Source organism: Plasmodium falciparum (genome assembly GCF_000002765.6).
Source record: "Plasmodium falciparum 3D7 genome assembly, chromosome: 14".
NCBI classification, from domain to species: Eukaryota; Apicomplexa; class Aconoidasida; order Haemosporida; family Plasmodiidae; genus Plasmodium; species Plasmodium falciparum.
In genome coordinates, this window is record NC_037283.1 from 708528 (window position 1) to 728420 (window position 19893).

Below are 19893 nucleotides of genomic sequence, written 5' to 3' on the forward strand. Positions count from 1 at the left end.
TTTACATTGTATAATAAAACTAAAAATTATCATGTTAATGGAATTACGTATATTTTATATAGATGTGTGTATTTTTTTTTATTTATTTCAAAGTTGAATACATACATATATATATATATATATATATTTTTATATACATATCATGTAGTACAATTTTTTTACTTTTTTATTTTTTCATTTTTTTATTCCTTTTATGTTAGCTTTTTTTTTTTTTTTTTTTTATCCCTTGAAAGCTCATTTTTTTCTTACAATATTTAGGAAAAATAGTACACATTTAAATAATAATTTTTAACCTAAAATTTTTGATTTTGATTACGTTAAAGTAAAATTCTTTATCATATTATATATGTAAACAATATTATATTTGTATAAAAAAAAAATTATAAAATAAATTATATATCACACATATATATTTATATTTAAAAATGTATATATTTTTTTCAATAATGCATAAATAAAAAAAAAAAAAAAAAATGTAGACAATAAAATATTTAATTAATAAGTATACTATTATATATCTCTTTGAACGGCAGTACCATTTCTTTTCTTTTCTTTTTAAAATTTTTTGTACATTATTTATATATAAATTAATATTTTTGGTTGTTTTAAAAATTCTTATATTTAATTTATGTTAATATTGTTATAATTATCTTTTAATCTTTCATTCTTTATTTATTTTCCATTTTTATTTTGTTTTATTTTTTGTATGTATTATAAATAATATTAGGTGGTAACTACAAAAATATAATTGTGTTTCATATAAGCAAATTTATGAAAAAATAAAAAGAAAATAAAAATTTTAAAACATATAGTTGTGAATAAATATAAATGTATACAAGTGCATATTATTCACACATAATAATTGTATACCTTCACATATATATATTATATATATATATATATATATATATATATAATATACGATACTTTTGAATTGTTCTTTATCCATGTATATTTATATAACTATATATTATAACCACTGTGATTATATATATTGTATATAATATTTTGTCTTTATGCATATATATATATATATATATATATATATATATATATTATAATAGTTGTAAAAATTGATAAGTTACAAATAGTTATTTTATTTATTTATTTATTTTACATATTTATGTTTACGTTTCAGAGAAATGTCTAAAGAAATGAAAAACTTTGAAGATAACCAAAAGAAGATCGAAATTAATTCAACAATCCAAGAAGGAAAAGAAGAAGAAAATAAAACTTTAGATGAAATAAAAAATGTACCAGTAGCAATTAATAGTAATAAGATTAATAAAAAAGATAACAAGTATATAAAAAAGAAGAATTCAAAGAAAACAAAAAATAATTTTATCCATATAAAAAATAAAAATGTAGATGATTTATATTCTTATCAAAATAAATCGAAATATAAAATTTTAAATTATTTTAATAATTTTAAATATAATTTTTCAATAAAAAGATATTTTAAAATTTTAGTTAATGTTTCTCTTTTAAATTATTTACCTCTTAATTTACGAAATATATCAAATAAAGTCTATATATTTGGGTTATGCTTAAATTTAAAAAATCCTGATGAAATGAAAATTTTCCTCATTTTGTGTAAATCAAAAATATTATTTACTTATAGATCTAATTTTCTAATAAGAATTAATGACAACAATTTATACAGAAGTAATAATATTATGTTAGTTGATAATAATGTTTCACAGAGTAATATATTTACTTATGATAATACTACATATAATAATAGTAACATAACCATTAATAATAATAATAATAATAATAGTAATATAACCATTAATAATAATAATAATAATAATAATAATAGTAGTAATATAACCATTAATAATAATATTAGCAATTTATGCATTAATAATAATAACCATACTAGCACTTCAAATACTACTAATAGTAGTGATAATTCACTACCTATTTTATGCCAAGAATATGAACATATAGATCAACAAGATTATTTAATATATATATCGAAAAAAAAAAAAAAAAAAAAAAAATTGAAAAAAAAAAAAATATATTATAAACAAAGGATTATAAACTTCACAGATATACCAGAACATTTTCTAAAAAAAATTTACTTTGATGATAAAGAATGTTTTTATATAAATTTTAAAAAATCGTCAAAAGGACACAACGATACATACACTTATCAAAAACAACATTCACAAGAAATCAAAGAAAATTATTCTCTCCAAAATAATAAAAAAAAAAAAAGTAAAGAAGAGATATATGGAGACACGTGTACTTATACAACCAGCGAAAGTAATAAAACTATTATATACCTTGAAAATTCCAAAAAATGTAATTCGGTTGATAATAAAGAAATTAAAAACAAAAATATATCGAAGGATGATATGCACTATTATAGAGAACAAAAGAAGAAAATCATAAAAAATAAATCTGAAAATAATACATGTGATGATGATCTGGAATGTTTTAATAACCCTGATAACGATAGGAACGATCCAAATGAAGAAATGAAGAAAAAAAAAAAAAAAATTAAAATAAATAATAATAATAATAATATAGAAAGTGAAGCAACCATAAAAAATATCAATATTATTAAGACCAAAAAGAATAGTTTAAAAATATTACATTCTCGTAGTAAGAAACATTCAGTTTTAAAAATAAAAAAAAAAAATAAAAATAACATAATTAAGAATAATAATATCAATATTAAGGAATATTTAAAATATGTAAATCAAAATATAACCAAATCGCAGATTTATGAAAAAGATAAGAAATATATATGTATGAGTGATAATGGATGGGGATGTATGATAAGAGTAATACAAATGGTTTTAGCAAACATATTAATACATTTCAATATATCTAATAGGTATGTTTATTTTCATAATGTAAATGATTATATATTGTATAAAAATTATATTAACAAATTAACAACATGTACAAATAAGGAAAACAAAATAATCCAAATAGAAGAGAAAACAATGAACAAAGACAAAGAAGAGTCCATTTATTTAAATTATAAAAATAAGGATAGTACAAAAGAAATGGTAAAACATGAAAAGAATAATCAATGTGAATCGAATGAATGTAATTTAAATAAAAACGCTTCCCAAAATAATAAGGAATCTGACACCTTAATGATTCACCCGCAGTCAAATATAATTAATGGTAATAATAATAATATTAATAGTAACAATAATAATAATAATAATAATAATAATAGTAACAATAATAATAATAGTAACAATAATAATAATAATAGTAGTAGTAGTACCACATTTAGTAATAGTAACACATATTTAGTACCTGATTCTTTTAAACAAGAATATAATAAGTCAAGTATCAAAACAGATTTTTTACAAAGTGACAAACAAATTACTTTAAACGATACTAATATAAATGAAAGTCAAGGAAGTGATATATATAACATAGATAATGTAGAAAATATTACAAATAAATATAATTCTTCTGACCTTCATCATTGTGAAAATTATAATAATTTCCTTTTAAATAATAAAAATAATAATAATGATTCAAACTCAGAAATTATGCATATAAATAATTCATTGATATATTCTATACTATCAGAGTTTAGAGATTTAGAACAAGCAAAATATTCCATACAAAATATTATTTATGAAATGATAAAATATAAAAAAATTGATGATAATCAAATAGAACATTTTGTTCATGATTGGCTTGGTCCTACAAGTAGTGCAATCATAATAAGCAATTTAATTAATAAAAAAAAAGTTCGTTTTGTAAAAAAAAATAAAATGAAAAATAATTTCAGAGGAACTAATATTCATATGGATAAAAATATATATATAGAAAAAGAACAAAAAGAATTAACAAATTATACAAATAATAATAAGCAAATATATAAATTATTAAATCAGAAGGAAAATATAAATATATCTAAATCTGATGATAATATAAAAAATGACAAGAAAAAATATAATAAATTACTTTTTTTAAAAGAAAAAAAAAAAAAAAAATACACATTCTTCTCAGTAGCATTTGAAACAGGTGTTATATATAACAACAAAGTTTTGAAATTTTTTCAAATAAAGCAAGATATATTTATAATTATATGGATATGTTTAAAATTAGGTATAGACTCGTTAAATGTTTCTAAATATAAAAAATCGCTACTTTCTTGTTTTCTTTTAAAGCAGTTTCAAGGAATTAGTAGTGGGAATACTAATACCAGTGCTCATTATTTTTATTCGGCAAATGACAATGGTCTTTTTTATCTGGATCCACATATAAAATGTCAAAATGCTTTTATCGATTTTAATGAAAATATAAGTTCCCAATTTTTTATGCACAAAGTAAAATTTCTACCTTGGGAATATTTAAATTCTTCATTGTCATTGATTTTTGTGGTACAAGTGAGTAAATATAAACATAAATATGAATATAAATATAAATATAAATAAATAAATAAATAAATAAATATATATATATATATATATATATATATATATTGTTTATTTTATTATATTTTTTATCTTTTTTTATTTATATTGTAGTCGAAGGATGATTATTTTAACCTTATTCAGAATTTAAAATTAATCGATTCAAGTTTATTTGAAATATATCATGAGGAACCCCAATATGTTTATAAAAATGGTAAGATAAATATAAAAAGTTTGTAAGAATTTTCTTCAATTTTCATAATGGTAGTATAATATATTATTTATTTTATTTTATTTTAATATTTAATTTTTTTCTTTTTATTATTATATTCTTGTAGAACTAAATTATGACACGGATGATTCAGGATTAGTTGTGTTATAAATTTTTAATTATTATGTTAATATTTTTTATTAATTCAATATGAATATTAAAAATTACTCTTTTTCAAACTATCATTCAATCAAAATATATGTTATACATATATTTCATTTGTTTTGTCTATATATTTAAAACATCATAATTTGTTAAAAGAATAAATAATATATATATAAATATATATATATATATATATATTTCTTTTTTATTATGTTATATTTTTGCGTATTATATTAATAAAATAATTTGGAGGTTATATTATTTAACTCGCAAAATTTTTTGATTTTATGACAAAATAATTTTTTAATGAATAATAAAAAATAAATAAATAAATGAACAAATAAATAAAATATAATGTAAATTTTTTTTTTTTTTTTTTTTTTTTTTTAAATATAAAATTAATATATGTATTCTAATTTTAATGCATATATATACATAAATATATATATATATATATATATATATATACCTGATTATTTATTTATTTTTTTGTTTTTTTCTTGTGTGCGTGCATAGGTTACAAAAAAATTATCCTACCGCTTAACAATGTTGTAATGCTATTATAGATTTATATACACATGCATTTTGGTAAAGAAAAATAAAAATGACGAATTATTAATATATATATATATATATATTATATATATTTTTATGTTTACCACAAACAAGTATAAATGCGAAAAATGATTTATACTTTGTATTATTAATTAATTTAATTAATATATATATATATATATATATATATATTTTTTTTTTTTTTCATAAATATATAATAAGATAAATTTTTTAAATAAAAAAAAAAATTAAAAAGAGAAATATATATATATTATATATAGACAACATATATATAACAAATATATATTTTGTTATCCATTTTATTTTTAACTTTTTTCTTTTTTTGAATAAGGTTTTTCATTCATGGTGATTCTACTTATTTCAAGAAAAAAGATAATAAAACAAAAATATAAACATTTAAATTCTTTATCATATATTATCATATACATATATATTTATCCTACAAAAAAAAAAAAGTAATTATTTTTTTTGAATTTTTTTTATTTAATTCATAAAAATTATTATGAGTTTTGTATTCATAAATATTAATTTTGACATTTAAATTATACATTTTTTTTTTTTTTTTTTTTTTTTTTAACTAAATACATTATTGTGTATTACACATTTTTTATAAAATTAATTATATATTTATATGAAGATTAATTCAGAGCAATATAAAAAAGAGAAAAGATAAGATGTAATGAACACATCATAATATATAAATAAATAAATAAATAAATAAATATATATATATATATATATATATATATATATATTAATATATTGATATATTTATATATTAATAATAAGAGAGAAAATTCCTTTAGACAATGACTTTTTTAAATAAATATGGAGGACCTTGAATCAAAAGCTATAGAAAATATTCATGAGAATTTAAAGAAATGTATAGACAGGAAAATACCCAAAAATACAAATGAAAATGAAGAAGAAAGCTCAAAGGATATGTTCTTTATATACAATTCCTTAAAAGAATATATAGAACAATTAAAACATACGAACAATTTTATACAAAAAGAAAATGATTATTTGAGAAAAAAAAATGAAGAGTTATTAAAAGAATTCAATGAAAAAAATTTAATAAATGGAAATTCTAATAAAAGTCAAAAATATGGTACATATATTAATGAAATCAATCAATTAAATAATGAAAATGAATTTATTAAATATAAATTTCAAAATATGTTAAGAAAAAACATTTCTTTAGAAAGATCAAATGTTGAATTAAATAATCAGCTACTAAATAAAGACAACATAAGTCAATATTTGAAATCTCAAAGTAGAATACATAATAATAAATATATTAAAGATATAAGAAAAAAACAATCGAAATCGAACAAATCTTTGGAGAATATAAAAGGATATAATAACGTTATAAAAATGGATACTACTACTACTACTACTACTACTACTAATAATAATAATAATAATAATAATAATAATAATAATACAGATGAAAATATAAGAGATAGTATAAAATTAAGTGAAAACATAAAGGGTATTAATAACAAAATAACAAATAAAAATATACATACTTATGAAAATATAAATACTTATGAAAATATACATACTTATGAAAATAATAATGAATGTCAAAATATACATATAAAACATAACAATGTTACAAATATACAATCATTCAATTTTAATGAAAAATTTAAAAGTATTTGCACATGCTCTATGTTATTACATGATATACTAAATATCTTAAATCAAAATATAAAATATGATGAACCAGGTATATTTCAAAAATCACTAAAAAACATAAAAATAGAAAAAGATGAATTAATTATGCAAAATAAATTATTAAAAGAAAAGATATTACAAATAGAAACTTTTATTTTAAGAGATCCATTTTTAGTTGAAAAATTATGTCCTATTCATGAAAATATAAATAACAACTTTTTACTTAAAGACAAAAATAAATTATATCAAAATAATAAAAACATTTCACTTTATCGTAATTTATGTTATTTAGAAAACAAAAACTTTAATTTAAGAAAAGAATTATTTCATTATAAACAAAAAATATTATTTTATAAAACCTATGTAAATGACATGAGGGATAAATTAAAACATAACATAATTCAATTATATAATCAATATCACCAAAACAAAAACGAAAATACTGAAATTATGACTTCGGTAGATGAAACGTTTAATACGAACAATCAACAAGTTAATACATATAATCAATACAATAATAAACATATTTCTTATTCAAAAAAAAATATATGTGATAATAATACAAAGAATAATTCCTTAAACCAAAATTATGATTTTATCAAAAATCAGAAATCATTCTTTGGGTTGAACAATTCAGATTTTAATAATATATTAAAAACGAATAATTCAAAAAATGATCATAATGAAAAAATTATTATGCAAACATCGACCAAACTTAATGAATTAAATGTGGAAAAAAAAAATATAGAAGTATGATAAAAAAAAAAAAAAAAAAAAAAAAAATCAATACACTGAAAAATTTTTAATGTGATAAATTTTATTATATAAAAATAATAATTATATATATATTTATTTATTTATTTATTTATCTATTTATCATATTTGTTTATATTTATAATTATATATCATATTAGGATAGAAAAAAGACATATTCGTCCATTAATATATTATATATACATATATTTATATATATCTTCTTAGTGTTCCCTTTTTTATTATTCATTTTATATTTTATACTCCCCTCAACAAAATATGAATAATATTTCATAAAATGATTAAAAATTTAATGAACAATAACAAAAAAAAAAGAATAATTATGATATATATATATATATATATTCATATTTTATAAATATTTCCAATACATGTTTTACATCACAAATAAAAAAAAAAAAAAATGATGTTATTATAAAGGAGGGAATGTAAATGTTTTATGTACATTATGATATTATAAAATAAAAATTACTGGCATATTTCATCAAAAAATATTTTATATATATATATGTATATATATGTATATTTTTTTTTTTTTTTTTTTTTTTTTTTTTTTTTTAGGAAGTTAAGGATAAGTATTTGGATCCACTAGAAAAAGACATCCCTTTGGTAGATTTAAATATCCATAATAAAAATGACATGTATTATTTCGAAATAAAAGAATTAATACATAAAAGAAAGATCGAACTTGATAAAAAATTAAAAGGAGATATAAATGTAAATATTAATACATCACATCATAATATTAATTCTGGTTGTAATTATGTAAAAGGGAGAGAGGAGGATAATTCAAAAAATAAATCAACCTTATCTGGTGTTATAAAAAATAATATTTTAGAAAATACAGACAATTTAACATATATAAATAAGAGTAATAATTCTAAACCAGAACATATTAATAATTACAATTATTATATTAATAAAAATATTATGTATACTTATATAAAATATAAATATATGTATGATTTTTATGTCCAGAATAAAAATATTCTTAAGAAAGAAATGAACAAGGAAGAATTTAATGAATTTGTGAAAAAATATTTCCTATTATATAAAAAAAATAATAAAACAAATCAACATTTTAATAATACGTCTAATGATATACTGAAACATTATAATCAATCAATTCCTTGTGTAAATAGAAGAAATGAACATTCAATAAATTTAAATGAAGACAAAAATATAAACCAAAAGGAAACAAACGATGAGGACACAAAGAATGATGATATAAATATGAATGTTGAAGACTATCATGATATAACCTTAGGAGATTCTCATCAAAATTTTATTTATAATATTGAAGAGGAAAACATAAAACAGGATCTACCAGAGGAGACATGTAAAAAGGAAGATAATATAAATGATTATTTTAATGAAAAAAAAAATAAATATCAAGATAATATAAAATGTACAAGTTTAAAAGAAACTGGAAAGGATGTGCATAAAATACAAGAAAATATAATGAATAAAAAAAAACGTAAACAAAAGGAAAAAAAAAAGATAAAAGAGAAAGAAAAGGAGAAAGAAAAAGAAAAAGAGAAAGTGAAAAAAAAAGATAAAGATAAAGAAAAAGAGAAAGAAAAAGAGAAAGAAAAAGAAATATATGTAAACAAAAAAATATACAACTCATTTGATATAACAAATGATACATACAAGAATACCGAAATTTCTAAAAAAAATGATGAAGAAAGTATAAGTAAAACTAAAAATGAATATGAACAATACAATAATAATGAAAATAATAAAAATACCGAAGAAAGGAATCATAATAAAAAACACGAAAATTTTGAAAGATTTTATGGAGTTGAGGAATATCCAAGAAGACATGATTCGTCTTTAGAAGTATTAAAAAAAAATATTAAAGATCTTTTAAAAAAGAAAAACAAAGATGAAAAATATGCATTCCAAGATGACAAAAAAGATATAAATGTATCGGAGGGTAAAAAGGATGGTAACATGCAGGAACAAAAGGTATTTGCAAATAAATATAATAATAATAAAATAGAAGATAACAAAGAAAAAGTTGATGATAAATTATTAAAAGAAGAAAATAATATAAAACAAAACTCTAATATCAACAAAAATGTTATTGAAAGTGAACAAGTCAAAGATTCTTTTAATATTATAGAAAATGTCAGGAAATATGAAGAATATATAGATGATAAAAATGATAGAATTAATACACACACGATAGATGAAAAAAATGTAATTTCGATTGAAGAGGATAATAATGGAAAGCAAATAATGAAACAGGAATCGAGGGAATTGAATGATAATGAAAAAAGAGAAGATAATAAAGTGAATAAGAATCTTATAAATAACGATAATATAAATAATTATTCGATTGAGGAAAATAAAACAAATCATAATGATCACAATGACCATAATGGCCATAATGATCATAATGGTGATAATTGTATTAATTCATTTAAAAGTTATATACATAATTATAATAGTAAAAATGAAAAAATATCCACTGAGAAATCAATTATTATAAATAATAATGATGAAGAAAAATATATAGAAGATAAAATAAATTTTCGAAATACGAATTTTTTTATGAAATCAGGAAGCGAATATTCTGAACAAGATTTTTTCAATAATAACAAATATTCTAAAGTGAATATTCAAACATTTAAAGAAATTATTTATTATTATGATATTAATGTGTACCAATTTTATATGAATTTAATTTTATATAGTAAAATTGATTTAATAAAAATGTATAAGAATAAGATTTTTAGCGTACAAATAAACTCGGCTGATATATTACAATATGCTTTAAATACTTACATGAATTTTAATAATAATACTTCTGATATAGAAGAGGAATTTATTATTAACAAAAAGGATGGGACTATAAAAAAATTAAATGAAAAAGAATATAAAACAGTTATTGAATATATATGTAATAATAGTAATAATACATGTCTCAAAACAATATATCATAAAATTAATTTTATAACAAGTGAAAGTTATGAAGAATTTAAAAATCGTTTTGTTGAGTGTGGTGGGGTTGTTAATTTAATTAATTTATTTTATGATGAAGATTTAAATAATTTTGATAAAATATTTGAAGTATCCTTTGTAAATTTTTGTGATATTATAGGTATATCAAGAGATTCATGTTCTTATCATTTTAATTGTATGGATAAAAAATTTAAAGCAAAAGGATATATTTTTTTAAGAAATATACTACGTTATTTAAATGTAGAAGAAGAAATGAAAGAAGAGTATCATAAATATAACTTTATATCTATGCATCTAAAAAATTTAATCTATATATATATTACAGAAAATTTTCATAATTTAAATGAATTTTTTAATGCCGTCATAAAACAAAATAAGTTATATATAAGTCTTAATGAATTTATATATTTTTTTTCTGCAAATGAAAAAATGACAAAGTATAATTTTGCACAAGAAGATGTGGTAAATTTATATTATTCTATAATCTTCTATGTATATTATACAAATAAAAATAAAATTTTACAAACAGTAAATTATTTTCATAAAGGAAAAAAGTACGAAGGTGCATACATAAAAAATAAGTCACATAATAATGATCAATATGTAGGTGGACAAAAAGACAATGCTATTATTAATTTGTATATGACAAATCAGAATAATAAAAATAATAATAAAAGCATCAACAATAATAATGATAATAAAAGCATCAATAATAATAATGATAACAAAAGGATCAATAATAATAATATTCATGATAATAACAAATCCATTATGCAAGATGATGAATATTGTTTTGTTGAGTATGATTTGTCGTTATGCAAAGAATTTTTCACATTAGAAGATTTCGATTTTGCTATTGAAGTAAAAGACTTATATTTTTATTTTGAAGGTTCCGAATGCCCACTTTCTAAAATTAAAAGAAGAATAATAGAAATATATGGGTCTGTAAAAAAAGGGATATTTATTAATGATCAAGTATGTAATAGTTCTGATGATTCTATGAATTCAGACAGTGATATTAATGAAAAAGATATAGAAGAAAATACTTATGAAATATTTAAAAAAAACAAATATAAACATATTGACAAAATTACTTTATATGAAAAAAAAATTAAAAATACATTAGAAAATGATAACTCTGATGATATCAAAATCAATAAAATTAGTAAGAAAACCTTTATGTGCTTAATGTATAATATAGGTATACAAATAGATTACTGTCTAACTTTATGGGGAAATTTCGAACCTTTTTTAGAAGATCATTTATTAGATTATAAAATGTTCTCTGCTTTTTTAAATGGACAAATAAAATGTTCTAATCATGAAAATGAAGAAAATATTCAAAATATTAAAAACAAAATAAATGATATTGAAGAAGATAAAGAAATATCACATAGACTTAATCATAATAATAGATTAAAAGGTACGATATGTTCTAATCTTTTTATGAATATAGAAGAAATGAACAATGGGAATTTATTAACTGCTGATGAAATAGAAGTTACTTGTCAAATTTTAAATAACATATCGCCTTTCTATTACTTAGATAAAAATGAAAGAAAAATGTTTATAAAACAATTAAAGAAAAAATGTTATAAAAAAAATTATGATTTAAACTTATTAAAAGATCATGATAATACAAATAAAAATAAACAAAATACATCAAATGATAAAAATGATTATTTTAAAAATGAAATAATTATTCTAATTAATGGTATATTAAGAAATAATAAAGATGGGAAATGTTTTATTAACAGTGTTAATGTTATATATAAATATGATATATATAATTACATTGCCCATACCAATATAGCTATAATAAATATTGATAATTCTATATATACACACGAATTTATGAATTTAATAGATAAAAAAAGAAATATCTCAGAAGAATTTATGAGTATTGTTAACAAAATACCTATATTAAAAAATTTCCCTAATATGAAAAAAATTAGTCTATCTATGAACGTCAAAAAATCGATGTTTGAAAAAAACAAAATAGTTATAAGAAAGCATGATGATCCGCTACAATTTTTTATATTAAAAGAAGGGAAAATAAATATTTTTTATCATACATCTAAAACAAAAAATAATCCTATTAATACCATAAATGAAAATCAATTCTTTGGTGAAGTATCTTTAATATTTAATACTTTAAGAACTTGTGATGCTATAGTAGAATCAAATACAGCTTGTTGCTATTATATTTCAAAAGAATATTTCTTATCTCTCTTAAATAAAGATATTGTTACAGAATTTGTTGAGTATATACGTAAAACATATACAAAGGGTATAGAGAGCATTATATCAAATTATGTAAATAATAATGAAGATATCGAACAAATCAATAAATATAGGAAAGTACAAAATTCAAAGAAAAATAAAATAAACAAAAATAATAATAATAATAATAATAATGACGATGGTAACAATACTGTTACTTATGATGAAGATAAAATAGATGAAGGCCAAAATTTGTCATCTGATGAAAAAAAAAAAACTTCTATTATATATCATAAAGAAAATAAAAATGAACAAGATGTAAAAAAAAGTAGTTCTTCTCCCTTATCCATAACAAACAGTTTTAATAATATCAACAAAAACAAAAAATATATATCTAATTCTTTTAATAAAAAAAATTATTATACTAAAGACTTTTCAAATAAAACTTTAAATAATAAATTGTCTAATACATCCAATAATTTATCAACGGATTATATATCTCTAGACATTGAATACATTGATAAAAATAATATACAATCTTTTTATAGTGATTTAGACAAATTGTTATTAAATATTTTTAATGCTGAACAAAAATATTTCACGGAAGAAATTGAAACCAACTTAAGGAAAATCAAATCTTTCAAAAAGATATTAAAACAAATGAAAGACAAAGAAACATTTTTAAAAAATATCAAATATGAAAAATGTCCTAAGGGGAAATATATAATATTAGAAGGAGATTATTGTGAATATTTTTATTTTATAAAACAAGGACAAATTTCTATACAAAAATTTAATCAACATAAAAATATGTATGATGAATTTGTTACATATAATGAAAATCAATATTTTGGACATCAGCTAATATTAAACAATATTAAAGCTTTTTTCATTGCAGTGGCAATAATCGATACTGAACTATATACATTGGAAGCATCTCTTTTTGTAGAATTTCTTTCTCCTTTTATGGATATGCTTAATATAATTAATGATATAAATCAGATAGATGTATTAAGCGAAAATGTAAAAAATGATTTCCAAAAAAAGAAACAAGATAAAAATTATATATTAAAAGTATTGAAATTTTTAAAAAAAGTTAATATTATACAAAAATTAGATAATGATACTCTTTATAATGCTTCTAAAAATTTTACACTTCAATTTTTTAAAAAAGGTCAAGCAATTATAAAATATCAAGACAAGCCAGATTTCTTTTATATTATTAAGAAAGGGATTGTTACCGTAAAGACAGATTTTAAAGAAGATACAAATCAATGTGTGACAAATCAAAAAGGTGTAGAAGAAAAAATAAATGAAGAAGAAAATATTTTAACAGATAAAATAAACAAAACAAAATCATTCTATTTATATAAATATGATTACTTTGGAGAATTATCTATCATCAATGAACAATTAAGAACAACTAGATGTGAAGCTCATACAAATTGCTTCTTACTAGCAATTGACAAAATTTCTTTTATTAAAAATTTTTCTATTTTATTTAATGATTTATTACAAGAAGCTGATATAAAATATACTAGAAGCTATTCACTACCACCCTGGTTAAAATCTATGTATGGAAATAATTTTAATACAAACATGAATTCTCTATCTATAAAAATACCTGATTCGGCAAGCTCATTCAGTAGCATTTCTGAAGATAGTAGCGATGTTTTTAGTTTTGAAAAGGAGATAAATGAGAAACTAAAAGAAGAAAAAAAAAAAAAAGAAAAGGAAAATGAAAAGGAAAATGAAAAAGAAAAAGAAAAAAAAAAAAACAAGACAAAAACCAAAATCTATATGATTATCAAACAAGGAAAGATGAACAAAAAGATATAACAGGGAGAAATATTAAACATATAAACGAACAAAAGGAAAAAAGTTCTAATGATATCCAAATTTATGATACAAACAATTTTAATAATTCAAAAAGTATTTTTAGCGAATATAGTATGTACAGTATAGATAATGAAAAAGAAATGAAAAAAATTAAGGAGGAAAAGGAGCAAAAAATTAATGAAATTAAGATGAAGGAATTGAAAGTTATTGAAAAGATAAAATTGAAAGAAGAGAAAAAGATAAAATCAATTATGAAAAGGAAGGTAGACGAGATTAATATGAAGAGTAATAGTAATATTATTAATTCTGAAGAGGCGTATGATAATCAAGGTGATACAAAAAATGATGTTATAAAGGATAAGCCAGATACAGTAACAAATACATTTGCTACTACTACATATAATAATAATAATAATAATAATAATAATAATAATAATAATAGTAATAATAATAATAATAATAATAATAGTAATAATAGTTATAATATTTTAAGTTATCCGAACCAGGCGGAAAAAATCGAAGTAGAAAAAAAGAAAAAAAGAAATTCTCATGATGAATGGTTAAATAAAAATAATCATAATGTGACAAAAGAAAATAAAGAAGTTGATATATATAAAGATAACAATAAAGATTCAAATAGTAATATAATAAAAAGTGAATACATAAATATAGACAATGAAGAAAATGTAGAAAATAAAAAAGAAGAAAATGATAAATATGTTATTGATTTTCCTAAGAAATCTTCAAGTATCTTAAAAAAAAAAATTAGTAACTCTAATTCATCTGAACTTGATATAAACAAACTTTTGGAAACATTAATTAGGTTCATTAATTCTGAATATAATTCTATATATCATTTTTATAAAGGTATAGATAAATTTAACACTGGATATGTAAAATATAATGATTTCTTAGATTACATGATTTCTTTAAATATAGAAGATTTATTTGGATCTCTAGAAAATTTAGAAAGTGTGTTTAAACATTTATGTAATGAAAAGAATATATTGACATTAATCGATTTATATAAAAATATTTATAAGGATGAAGAAATAGATAAATATGAATTAAATTTAAGATTAACAGAAGTTTACGGTAGTAGTATCTTAGCTTTTAAAAATATCGTATTTTTAAACGTGGAAGATGCTTTATGTAATTATATTAACTTTGAAATTGTATGTGAGAAAGTTGGATTAAGTAATGCAAATATAAAGAGTATATGGGATGAAATTAATATAATGAATGAAGAATATATTCCTTTGGAAATTGTTCTTAGTATAATGAATGGTGAGTTATTTATTGAAGAAGCATATATTGCATATAATTTAAAGAAATCTCTTTTAAATCAAGTGGTTAATTTTTTTCAAGTAAACGAGAATCTTACTAAAATGAATACTGATATGATGGAAACAAATTTTGAAGTAATATATGAAGAACCTATAATACTAAATAAAGGTCATCATAAAATATTTACAAATGAATGTACACATATAGTTAAATTATTAGAAAGTAATGTATATTTTAAATTTCTAACACTAGAACAAAGATCTTTTTTCACTACATTAATGGATAGAAAAATTATGAACTATGGTGATGTTCTAATTAAACAAAATGATGATGAAGCACCAATTATATGTATTTATGATGGTAAAGCCAATTTAATAACATATAATTTATTTGGTATAGAAGCTCCAATAGGGTCTGTTGAAAATAATGAAGTATATGGATGTGATGAAGCTATTAATGAAATTCCATCAAATTATGAAGTAAAAATAAGTTCAGATATGGCAACTGTATGGATATTAGAACGAAGTGTATATAAAGAAAATATAAAACCTATGTTAGAAGAAAGACAAAAAAATTGTACTCATATTTTACCAGTTCTTAGAAATGTTCCTATATTAAGATATTTATCTGAAGAAGAACTTGTTCAAATATCATATGCAATGAAATTAGAAATGTACCATCCTAATCATACTATTATAAAAGCAAATACATACGATGATAAATTTTATATTATATGTAAAGGATTAGTTACTGTTGAAAAAAATACAGAAGGTAATAAAGATAAAATAGTTTTATCTAATTTAAAAAAAACTGATTATTTTGGTGAATTGGCTCTCATCAAAAATATTAAAAGAACAGCTAATGTTATCTTAGATACAGAAGCTATTTTATTATCTCTTAGTGATTCAGAATTTAAGAGACTTCTTCATTTACATTTTGATAAATTCCTAAATAGAGCCAAAGCAAATTATAAAAGAGTACAAATGAAAAAAAAAACAAGCATACAATCTGAAATGGTTAATCTTAACAGTAACACAAATATTCATTCACTTGGCTCATATAGATCAAAAAATAAAATAGTTACCATACAGGATAATGATGATGACGATAAACATAAATATGATAATACTATGCCCAAGTTACCTAAGGGTAACATAAGTTTCACTCTTGAAGAAAAAGATCATAATAATCAAAAGGATGATGGACCAAAAGTACAACCAGATAGTAATAAGAAAAAGAAAGATAAAGAAAAATATAGAAAAAATAAGGATGACGATAAGGAAAAAGATAAAAATAAAGAAAAGAATAAAAAAATTAAAAATAAAAAGAAAGAGCAAACGTGATAGAACAAAACAACGTTTAAATTTATATGAAATATTTAAAAGGAAAGACAATAGAGGGGAATAGAAATATAATTAATGTAAATATGTTCATATCTTTTAGAAATAAAAATATGCTAATAAAATGAATAATCATACAAAAATAAATAAATAAATAAATAAATATATATATATATATATATATATATATATATGTGGTTATAAAATATTGATAGAGATACGTGCAAATATAGGGGCATCTATTTTTTATACACATAATTATAATTTTTCACCATTAATATTATTGGTACATTTTAAAATAATAATTAAATAGCATTAATTAATATGCCAGTATTAATTCCTTTTATACATAAATAAAAAAAAAAAAAAAAATATAATTTAATAGTATATAATTATTTGATGTACACTACAATGTATTTGTTTAAATATTTCATTTCAATATGTTAGACATTGTAAGCTTTTGTGCTATTATACTATCTCTTAATATATTTTAAAATAAATTTTTATAGATTTTTATATATTTTTTTAATATTTTTATATAAATATATATGTGAATGATAACAATTCATCATTTAAACACATACCTTTCTTATACGAACCCTTTTTATTATTTTATTATTTTATTATTTTTTTTTTATTTTTTATTTTTTGTGTTTAGAGTTTTTAAAATATCCTATAACTTTTATATCATATAAATAAAATTAAAAACTTGTTATATATTTAGAGAAATGTTTCTTTCTAATTATATCTAAATTTAAGTTTTTTTAATGTTTCTATGAATATTTAAGGTATTATAAAAATTTAATAAACAAAAAAAAGACTATACATATAAACATATGGATATATATATATATATATATATATATATATATATATATATATATAATATTAATAAATAATATAATAAGCATATAATGAAATGAATAAATTACATATTATACAAACTTTTAAAATTTTAATTACCTATTTTTTTTTTTAATTTTTTATGTTTTTCTTTTTTTTTTCTTTTTTAAATCACTTGAATCTGATTTTTCTGCATTTTCATTTTGATTTTTATTTCCTTCAGATATTTGATCGTTAATGTTTGTATTGATTGTAGAAGTAGTTAAGTTATTTTTTTCAATTTTATTATTATTGTTATTTTCATTTACTGTATTATGATTTTGTATATCTAAATTATAATTGGTTGTATTTGTTCCGATTAATTTTGGAGCATATCCTTCACTCTTTATCCAACTTAATGGAGTTTTTTCATTTGGTTTACCATATTTGTCTAAAAGTCCTGCAAGTATGAGTTTTTTTTTTTCCATAGATCTATTACCAAAACCCCATTTCACATCATATGTATCTCTATCCATAATAACTCTTTTGGTAAGGGAGACAACACCATGATCTACTGTTGCTATGACGGTTGATGTCATTTGTGCAATGGCTAATGCAACTGCTTCTCCTTTTGTTGTCATAATGACAATTTCTGTATTTACATCAATATTATTATCAAATCGTAAAACCCCTGGTATAGTTAGCTTAGCTCCATAACATATAGCATTAACAGCACTATCTTTTATAACTATACGTGGGAAATTTATCAGTAATTTTTCTAATGGTGTAATAATTTTTCTTAAATAGGATTCATCACCTGTAGTGTCATATATATATTGAGCATCTAATATATCATGTAATGTACACATATTATCATATTCTGTCATGTTTCCAGATTTGACTCTTCTTAATTCTTGCATATGTGCCCCTACACCTAATAATAAACCTATATGTTCACATAACGTTCTTATATATGTTCCGGCTTGACATTTAACCCAAAATACACATACATTATTTGTTTCATCATAATCTAATAATTTTGAATCATATATTGTTCTAACTCTTAATTGTCTTTTAACAGCACATATTAATGGAGGTCTTTGAAATATAGCTCCTTGAAAATTATTTAATACTAATTTTACCTCTTCTATACTCTTAGGTTTCGAATGAAATTTACATACACAAACATACTCTTTTCCTGATTCTTGTTGTGATTTTACCAATCTTGTTGCTCGATTCAAACAAACTAATAAAACACCTGTCACCTTAGGGTCTAATGTACCACTATGACCAGTTTTTTCACATCGTAAAATTTTCCTTATCCATGAAACCACTTCATGAGATGAAGGATTACTAGGTTTATCTAAATTTATAATCCCATATTTTAAATATTCTTCTATATTTCTTGAATATGGAGAATTTCCCATTGGTAAAGGAGTAAAATGAGATGTACGTATATTTAACTTATCATAATTCTTCAATAATAAAGGCCAGTTAGATGTATCTATAGCAGCTTCTTTTCTCTCCGGTTCAATTTTATAATCCATTTTCTTTTCTTCCATCTTGATCTTATATATATCTACAATATTTTATACATATATAT

The 19893-nt window shown here is 19.5% G+C and overlaps 2 protein-coding genes and 1 pseudogene across 2 annotated transcripts, besides 1 other annotated feature; 2 read left to right on the top strand and 1 right to left on the bottom strand.

Moving 5' to 3' along the window:
- Nucleotides 1-1142: 1142 nt before the first annotated feature.
- On the top strand, nt 1143-4782 carry PF3D7_1417300 (cysteine protease ATG4, putative; the record flags this gene model as incomplete). Its single annotated transcript, XM_001348308.1, has 3 exons — nt 1143-4373; nt 4515-4614; nt 4739-4782. The coding sequence occupies 3 exons, from the start codon at nt 1143-1145 to the stop codon at nt 4780-4782; spliced, it is 3375 nt and encodes a 1124-aa protein (XP_001348344.1).
- Nucleotides 4783-6180: 1398 nt separating this feature from the next.
- PF3D7_1417400 lies at nt 6181-17471 on the top strand (annotated as a pseudogene).
- Nucleotides 6181-17471: a sequence feature (rap guanine nucleotide exchange factor, putative, pseudogene).
- A 980-nt stretch (nt 17472-18451) lies between these two features.
- PF3D7_1417500 (H/ACA ribonucleoprotein complex subunit 4, putative) lies at nt 18452-19852 on the bottom strand (the record flags this gene model as incomplete). Its single annotated transcript, XM_001348311.1, has 1 exon — nt 18452-19852. The coding sequence occupies one exon, from the start codon at nt 19850-19852 to the stop codon at nt 18452-18454; it is 1401 nt and encodes a 466-aa protein (XP_001348347.1).
- Between the last annotated feature and the right edge of the window lie 41 nt (nt 19853-19893).